An 8,553-nucleotide genomic window follows, 5' to 3' on the forward strand; every position below is an offset into this window, starting at 1 on the left:
AGCGGCACCATCACCATGGCCGCCGATGCACAGGTGCGTACCCGCCTCAACAGGCGCGAACGCAAGAAGCGCACAGACCACCCGGAGGTGAGCCGGCGTGCTGGTTGCGATGTGGTCGTGGCGGTTAGAAGTGTGTGTGTGTGTGTGTGTGTGTGTGTGGGTTGGTTTGTGGGTTTGTTTGTGGGTTGGTTGGAGATGGCTTTGTGGGTTTGTTTGTGGGTTGGTTGGAGATGGCTTTGTGGGTTTGTTTGTTGTTTAGTTTGGTGGCGTTTGAAGAAGGACGAACGGCGCACACGCCGCCTCCTTTGATTGTTTCAACTTGTCGTGTTTCCACCACCCTTGTCCCTCCCCACGCCCATCCGATCGGACTGCTTGTTTTGCTGATGCCTCTTCTCGAGCTTTTGTTCCATCTCGTCCTCACCTCTTCCTCACCACCACCACATCCCACTACGACCACACCAATGTTGACCGTCTCCTCCCCTCCCCACCCTTCTGTCTGAACAACACGCCAGTGGTCGACGTGGTGCGTGCGCGCGCTGGTGACCAAGGGCAAAGTGAAGCCTGCCGAGACCACCAGCAGCAGCAGCAAGAAGAGCAAGAAGAACAAGAAGAACAAGGCGTACAAGGACGCAATCAAAGCTGCAGACCTCGACTTTATCAAGAGGTGCACAGCTGGCGTGTGTTCCTGTGTGTGTGTGTGAGTGTGTGCGAGTGTGTGTGTTCCTGTGTGTGTGTATCTTTTCGTGTGTGCGTGTGTGTGTCTGTGGGCTCATGCATGTGCTTGTATCTTTGCATCGTTCATGAGCGCATCCTCTTCTTGGCTCTCTCCCTTCCACTCACTCACCCTTTACATTCTCAACCTCCCCCCGCCCTCCTTTCGCACCAACCGACTACCTCTGCCGTGCCCACCAGCGCGACGAAGGACGATGTTGACGTGCTGGCTGAGATTGGGGAGCGCCATGCCGGTGCCCTCGATGTGCAGCTCGCTGTCATCACCAAGCGCTTTGACCTCACAGACAGCAAGGTCTTATCTCGCTTGTCAGAGGCACACTGTGTGTGTGAGTTTGTGTGTGAGTTTGTGTGTGTGTGTGTGTGTGTGTGTTCTGTATGCGTTGAGTTTTGTGTGAGTTTGTGTGTGTCTGTGTGTATATGTGTGCGTGTGTGCATATGAACTGTGTGCTCCTTCTTGTGCGAAACTTGCCCCTGACATGACTATTCTTCAACTTGTGGCCTCTTGATCCCCACCAGGTTTGCCCCCCCCCCACCTCACTCATCCTCATCCTCATCCTCACCCTCATCCTCACCCTCATTCTCATCCTCATCTTCGCCCCGCCCCAACAAACAACCATCAACAGGAGAGCCTGCTGCCGCTGATTGAGGAGGCCGTGGACAGCGTGGACACGCGTGCGCTTGCAGAGTACTTTGGGCGGACAGATGTTGTTGAGGAGGAGACGCAGGAGGCGAAGGACGCCGCGGCCAAACGCAAGGAAGACATGACATCCACCAAGTCGAACCTCATCGCCCTCTTGCTTCTCCAGGTGTGTGTGTGTGGGGGGGGGGGAGGGCGTGGGGTGATGGGTGATTGTTTTGTGGCTGAAAAGGAGCCGCGTGTGTGTGTTTTGTGCGTTTGTGTGCTTTGCGTTCTCGTGCACACACTTGTCCAACATGATCGAACGTGACCGCTGCCATGCATGGCCTCACCGTGAACACACACACACACACACACACACACACACACACACACACACACGCACACACCACACGCACGATGACAGCTCAAGTGTGCGCTTGAGCTGGAAGGGGACGCCCGCACCAACACGGCCCGCACCGCCATCACCAACGCAAAGCGCTGGACAGACCCATACAAGGACTCGGTACGTGGCATGCTGGTTGCTTGCGCGCGCTTGTGCACCATTGGGTCAATGACTTGATGGTTGCCAATGTGTGCGTTTGCACATCGTGAGCTGTAGTGGCACACGGATGCACACATGGCATGTTTCCCTTTCCTTCACACACTCACACTCACGCACTTACACACACTCACACACTCTCACATAAACTCACTCACTCTCACACACGCACAAATCAACAACCTTCACAGAAGTGGGCACTGTCGCTTGCCAAGTACCACATGGCGCGTGAGGAGTACGGACAGGCGCTGCAATGCATTGGCGACGAGACGAGCAAGGACGCCTTTGAGCTCAAGCAGCAGCTCTTTGACAAGCTCGGTATGGTGCAGGTGCACATTGGGAGGAGGGGGAAGGGAAAGCTAGGCTTGTGCACGTTGCTCTGTGTGTTTTCCCAAAGTGCACATTCGTTGCCATCCTCACATCCACCTTCTCTCATCCATTCACACACACACACACACACACACACGCGCAATTAAATAGGCTGGACGGATCTGTTTGACAGCCGCAGCGTGCACGTGCTCTTCCCCAGCGCCCGCCCCCTCTTTGTGGAGTGATGTGATGCGCTGTTGATGCTGATGTGTCCCCTCACATCATCACCAAGCACACGAAGTACACCAAGGCGAGGCAAACCAACCAAAGCGAGGCCAAGCTCTTTTCCATTTGCCACTCTTGTTGTTGTTCGTCACTGCCAGAAGTGTCGAGTCAGCATTTTCTGTTTTGTGAATGTTTTCCACCAAAAACCGCTTTGATCACACACAAACAGAAAAAACGGCCGACAAAACACTGAAGCAAGAAGGAGACAGAGCGAGAGCGCCACGCGACACACACACACACACACACACGAGACTTTTTTTTTTCCTCTGTGTGTTGTGCGCTTACGCAGCCCCCATTCACTTCCCGCACCCCCCCTGACACAACCAGCAAGCGAGCATCGTCTTTCCGCCGTGCTTTGTGTCACACCCGTCACCACCACCACCACCCTTGACCAAGCTTGATCACAGCAAGTCCCGCAGTTGTTCTTGTTCAGCTTTGACACGTGTCTTGTCAGAGCATCTTCGTTCGTGGACACCACGTCTTCTGTTCTGTGGTGAGTGTGACCGTGACACAAGTGTCCACGCAACACAACACGCTGTCGTGCGTGGCGCGACAGCTGCGCGCCAACGCAATCATGCCTGCCGTCTGTTGTACGAGCGCGTGTGTTTGTTGTGTGAGAGCGCGCATGTGTGAGAGCCCGTGTATGTGTCGTGTATGTATGCGTGCCCACGCATAGTCGGCTGTGCGGGTCCTTGTTGTTGCGGTTCAACAATTGTGTTTTGATCAGCCATGTTGTGCGTGTGCATGTGTGTCCGTGTCCACATCCCGCCAGAGTTCTCTGTTTCGTGTGCCGTACCAACACCAACAGCAACACCACCACTGCATGCTTTGCAAGCACGCACTCACCGCACTCACTTCCCTCCCTCGTGTCCAACTCGGGTCTTGCTGCTGCTGACAGATATCACAGCAAACCCCCCAAGAAAAACAAACCACCATGGCTACCATGGTCAACGTACGCTCCACGCTATCCCTGTTCCTTTTGGATTGCCTGACACTAGCGCCGTGCCTGCTCAATCATCACACACTCCACTTACCGCGATGCCTGTTGTTTTGTACTCACGTTTGTGATCCCCCACATACGCCACCAACAGAACGTCGAGCAAGGCATGCTCACCAAGGCCACTCGCGTACGTTCGCTCGCCTGTGCCATGCATTGCCCGCCTTCATGCCACACACACACACACACACACACACACAGACACGCACACATGCACGCACATACACTGCACCCTCTCTGCACACCTTTTCGCTTTTGTCGCTCCTCACGCGTCCGCACGCATGACACCTTTCTCCACGCTTTTTTTCTTTTCTCGTCGACCCAAAACAGATCAGCGATCGTTTGCGCGAGATGGGCATTCGCGACCGCTCAGAGACTGCCATCCTCTTTGGTACGCTTGCTTACCTCGCCCTTGTTTCTTTTCACACGTTGCCTGCATTGATTGCTTTTCACAAGCCTTGTAGCATGCCAAGACTGGTGACACGTCACGCGTTTTCCACACAGACCACTTATCACGCGCGCGCTCACCTGCTTGTGTCACGCGTTTGTCTCCCTTTCGCAACAGCTCTGAACGAGCACGGTCAGGATGAAGCCGACACCCTGGAGGCCCTCATCTCAAACGTGCGTGGCTCGTTGTTGATGCCCTTGCTCTGCTTGTTGGAATGTGGCGCTCGCTCTTGTCCACACGATGCTCATCACTCCATGGCTTCGTTTCATCGCTTTTTTTTTTTCGTTCGTCTGGTGGCGTCTGGTGTGTGCAGGCATACGATGACTTTGCGCCCACAAAGCCTCAGCCAACGACGTGAGTTTGTTCGCTTTTGCTCGTGCGTACGCATGTTTGTGTTGCTTGGCGTTGTAGCTGCTCGCGCTCTCGATTTGTTCCTCCCGCCCTCTCTCAAAGACATGCACATGATTGCCTTGTCCTCACATGACTCTGGGTGCTGCTTGTGTGTGTGTGTGTGTGTGTGTGTGTGTAGACAACGCGACCGCCGCCAGCGTGGCGGGTACCGCGGTGCTGGCTTTGACCGCCGGGGTCGTCGCGGCCCCTCTGACACGCGCGGCCGCCGTGAGCGCCCTGAGGGCCGCGGCCGTGGTCGTCGTGGTGCTCCCGCAGAGGGCCGCGGCCGCGGTGGCCCAGCAGCCGGTGGCAAGCCCGGCCCACGCCGCCAGCAGCAGCAGCAGCAGCAGCAAGCCCCACAGAAGGTGTGTGTTTGTGTGTGAGCGTGTGAGTAGTGTGCAAGTGCGAGTTGTGTGTTAGTGTGTTAGTGTGTTAGTGTGCTTTTTCCCCCATCCTCCAATCTCATGCTCACGCTCACCACATCACCGTCTCTTCTCCCCGCGCGCTTCCTTCTTCAGGCCAAGGCGCCCAACGGTGACGCCGCCGCCAAGCCCCAGAAGCAGATTGACCAGCAGCAGGTTGAGAACCAGCAGCCAGAGAGGAAGCAGCAGCAGCAGCAGCAGCGACCAACCAAGGCAGCAGCGCCAAAGCCCGCAGGCAGTACGTCTCCTTCCACTCGACTCTGATTCGTCCGTGCTCTGTGGTGCTTTGTGTGTGCGTGTGTAAGTTGTGCGTGTGCTGTCGGGACATGTTGCATTTTGCCCTCCCCCACCCCCTTTTTTTGTCTTTGCTCTGCTCAATCACGCGAAATTATTCGCCGCTTACATTGCGCACACAAATGCCAACCTGCCATTCGCGCACGCCCCCCCCCCCTTTCTCACACACACACACACACACACACACACACTCTCTCTCTCTCTCTCTCTCTCTCTCTCTCTCTCTCTCTTCCCCCGCCTTTCCACAACCCCTCTGACAACACAACACCAACAACAGAGTCGTGGGCACAGATTGCTCGCAAGCCCACAAACCAGGTGCGCGAGAAGCGTGCGCGCGCACAGCAGCTGCGCCAGCAAGAGGAGGAGCAGGCGCGGGCACAAGCCGAGGCCCTCGCACAGGCACAGGCCGAGGTTGAGGCACAGGAGGCACAGGCCCTCGCAGCACAGCAGGCCGCCGCCGCAGAGGAGGAGGCAGCAGCAGCCACGTACGAGGTGGAGCAGACACAGGTCACGGAGGAGGTGATTGAGTTCAGCACCACCGAGACACAGGTGGAGGAGGCATACAGCGACGAGCAGCAGCAGGAGGAGCAGGCGCAAGAGGAAGAGGAGATGAACACAGACATTGCATGGATGCAGCAGACGACCTCCACCACCACCACGACGGTTGTTGAGGACCAAGGCGTGCAGACGCAGATTGTGCAGGAGGAGCAGGAGCAGACAGAGGCTGTGTGGGAGGGCGGCCGCAGCAAGCGCCAGACCAAGCCCGCAGCAACATCGGCCGTAGTCGTGCCCGGTCTGCAGCAGAACCTGGAGAACCTTGCCATCAGCTTTGGCTTTGACGAGCCAACCACAGCGCCGGCACAGGAGGCCGTGGTGGAGGAGCCAGTACAGCAGCAGCAGCAGCAGCAGCAGCAAGAGGAGCAGGGCGAGCCTGAGCTGCCGCCCGAGGATGCAGCAGTGTCTGAGGCGATGCCCGCACAGGAGGCAGCGGCAGCGGAGCAGCAGAAGCCCGACGCCCTCAAGCCGCTCATGAACACCGTCCCAGAGATGCTTGCACACATGAAGGGCTCGTCTGCCTACAGCCAACAAGAGCAGCAGCAGCAACAGCAGCAGCCACAGCCACAACCACAACAGCCGCAGCGGGCGGTGCCGGAGCCACAGATGGCCGCACCTCAGCAGCAGCCACAGCAGCCACAGCCACAGCAAGAAGTTGCACCACAGCCACAACAACCACAACAGCAGCAGCAGCAGCCACAGCAAATGGCACAGCAAGCGCCACGCCAGCCGCAGCACGCACCTCAACAGCCACAGCAGCAGCCGCACTCGATGGCGTCCCAGCAGCATCACCAGGCGCCAGGCATGCACATGCACCAGGCACCAGGCATGGACTCGGTGCGTACGCGGCGCTCGTGTGTGTGTGTGTGTGTGAGGACTTGTGTTATTCTGTCCTCTGGTTTCTGCGCGTTATCCACTCATCCCCTCCTTTTCTCCAACCCTTGCACCTTCCTTCCTCACCTCACCTCAACCCCCTCCCCCTTATCTGTGTACAGATGATGCAGATGGGCCAGGCGCCGATGGCCGACCAGATGCAGCAGATGTTTGGTGCCATGGCGCACCAGCACCAGCAGCACGCCATGCCCCACCAGCAAGGCATGTTCCCCACCCCAAGCCAGGCCCAGACGCAGTTCCGCGGTCCCCCCATGACCTCTGCGGCCGTGCACCGCGGCGGTATGGGCATGGGCATGGGTGGTGCTGACCAGGGCGCGCAGGAGCACTACGGCAGCCGCCGCCACCACCGCCACCACGCAGGCCCACACGGCCAGCAGCAGCCACAACAGCAGCAGCAGCAGCAGCAGCCGCAGGACCACACCCAGCAGATGACCCGCGACGTGCGTTTGTTTGCTTGTTTGTTTGTTTGAGTTTTAGGCGCCGTTGCACAGCGACGTTTTGCATTTGTTGTTTATGGTTCGCGCGCGCGCGCGTGTGTTGGACAGCAGCGCTGTGTTTGAAGTGAGTTCTTTGTTTGCCAGTTTTGTGCACGGGCTCACGTAACACCCATCATCTTCTTGTGTGTTTTGCAGGATGACATGCCCTCCCAGCAGGCTCCCCAGCACCAGCAGCAGCAGGCGCAGCAGCAGCAGCACGGCGGCCCCTCGCACCACCACAAGGGCCACAAGGGCCAGGGCTACGGAAACCAGGGCTACAACAGCCGCTACAACCGCCCCAACGTGCGTGTGTGTGTGTGTGCATGTGGGGGGCTTGTTTGCGTTTGTGCTGTTTGTATGTTTCTGATCATGTGGACAGGTGCGGCGACACATGCTGTAAGAGCGTTGGCAGGTGCAACTTGCGCCCAGTTTGTTGCGTGCTCACATGCGACCTGCACCTCTTTCTTGCTTCTCGTTTCGTTTGCGCTTTGTACAGCAGCAACAGCAGCAGCACATGGGCATGGGATTCGCCCCGGGCTTTATGCCCATGTACCGTAAGTCATCCACGTTGTTTGTTTGCTTGCTGTGGTGGCGCCACATTTGTTGAAATTATCCCGACAATCACCAACTTGCAGCTTTTTTTTTACCACACACACACACACACACACACATCCGCGCACGGTCTCTCTTTTCACCGTGTTTTCTAACGTCGTGTCCCCGCCCCCAAACCCAACCACGTTACAGCGCCGTACATGTACCAAATGCCGCCATACGGCCAGCGCGGTGGTCAGCCGCACATGTTCCAGCAGCCTGGCGCCGGTGCTCGCGTACGTTGTGCGCCACATGCTCTCTTCTTTTTGCCGCCGTTCGTGTGCTTTGCCTCTGGTGTTCGTGTGCCCATCTGCGTGTCATGTTTGCTGGTGCATCATCATCATCATCATCATCATCATCATCATATCGGACGTCTCACGTTGTATGCTGCAACTGCTCTGTGACGTGTGCGCAGGATGAGGGCAACGACTTTGAGGAGATGGGTGGGCAGCCAACGAGCCGCCACCAGGGCCCCATGTACGGCCAGGACTTTGGCGGCCAGATGCCAACGCAGATGCCCCCCTACATGCAGGTACAGCACACTTCTTGCCCTGCTGTCTGCTGTTGGTGGCCACTCGGCTTTGGTTGATTGTACCCTGTGCGCATCATCAGGCGGCTTGCACCTTCGAATCTTCTCTTTGCTTGTCCCCCATCCTCGCACACGTCTCACGTGCTCTCTCACACACACACACACACACACACACACACACACACACACACACACACACACACACACACACACACACACATTGCAGTACTACAACTTCCCACCGCAGTACTGAGAGGCTCCCGGGGCGAGAACATGTTGTGAAGGCGTCGGCATGCATCCGCTGAAGTAGTGTGTTGGATCGGGCACATTTCCACCACCACCCCCTCCCCTCTTTGTCATTGGCCGAATGGTTTTTGGTTGATGACTTTCTCTTCAAGTCGTGGTGGTGTGTTGTTCCTTTCCGTCGCATGGTGTGGTGCAATGTCTTACTTT

At 57.3% G+C, this 8,553-nt stretch overlaps 2 protein-coding genes across 3 annotated transcripts in view; both read left to right on the forward strand.

Moving 5' to 3' along the window:
* PTSG_10288 overlaps nucleotides 1–2,721 on the forward strand; it is a gene marked incomplete at both ends in the record, with an annotated part of 10,695 nt that extends 7,974 nt beyond the window's left edge. Inside the window, 7 exons of one of the 2 annotated variants that reach the window (XM_004988281.1) lie at nucleotides 1–33; nucleotides 513–664; nucleotides 913–1,024; nucleotides 1,356–1,538; nucleotides 1,776–1,874; nucleotides 2,102–2,228; nucleotides 2,391–2,721. The exon at nucleotides 1–33 is cut by the window's left edge and continues 73 nt beyond it. In XM_004988281.1, coding sequence (XP_004988338.1) covers nucleotides 1–33; nucleotides 513–664; nucleotides 913–1,024; nucleotides 1,356–1,538; nucleotides 1,776–1,874; nucleotides 2,102–2,228; nucleotides 2,391–2,464 — 780 coding nt within the window. Of the gene's footprint in view, nucleotides 88–512; nucleotides 665–912; nucleotides 1,025–1,355; nucleotides 1,539–1,775; nucleotides 1,875–2,101; nucleotides 2,229–2,390 lie in introns of both variants that reach the window. The other variant, XM_004988282.1, reaches the window with a different exon arrangement.
* Nucleotides 2,722–2,819: 98 nt separating this feature from the next.
* Nucleotides 2,820–8,353, forward strand: PTSG_10289 (uncharacterized protein; the record flags this gene model as incomplete). The annotated part of the gene is made up of 15 exons (XM_004988283.1): nucleotides 2,820–2,997; nucleotides 3,403–3,456; nucleotides 3,596–3,631; nucleotides 3,832–3,892; nucleotides 4,067–4,122; nucleotides 4,263–4,303; nucleotides 4,479–4,704; nucleotides 4,858–4,999; nucleotides 5,333–6,447; nucleotides 6,606–6,944; nucleotides 7,137–7,283; nucleotides 7,477–7,534; nucleotides 7,725–7,807; nucleotides 7,987–8,103; nucleotides 8,327–8,353. The coding sequence occupies exons 2-15, from the start codon at nucleotides 3,439–3,441 to the stop codon at nucleotides 8,351–8,353; spliced, it is 2,466 nt and encodes an 821-aa protein (XP_004988340.1). The 5' UTR covers nucleotides 2,820–2,997; nucleotides 3,403–3,438.
* Between the last annotated feature and the right edge of the window lie 200 nt (nucleotides 8,354–8,553).

The sequence above is a fragment of the Salpingoeca rosetta genome (genome assembly GCF_000188695.1).
Source record: "Salpingoeca rosetta unplaced genomic scaffold supercont1.36, whole genome shotgun sequence".
Lineage (NCBI taxonomy): Eukaryota > Choanoflagellata > Craspedida > Salpingoecidae > Salpingoeca > Salpingoeca rosetta.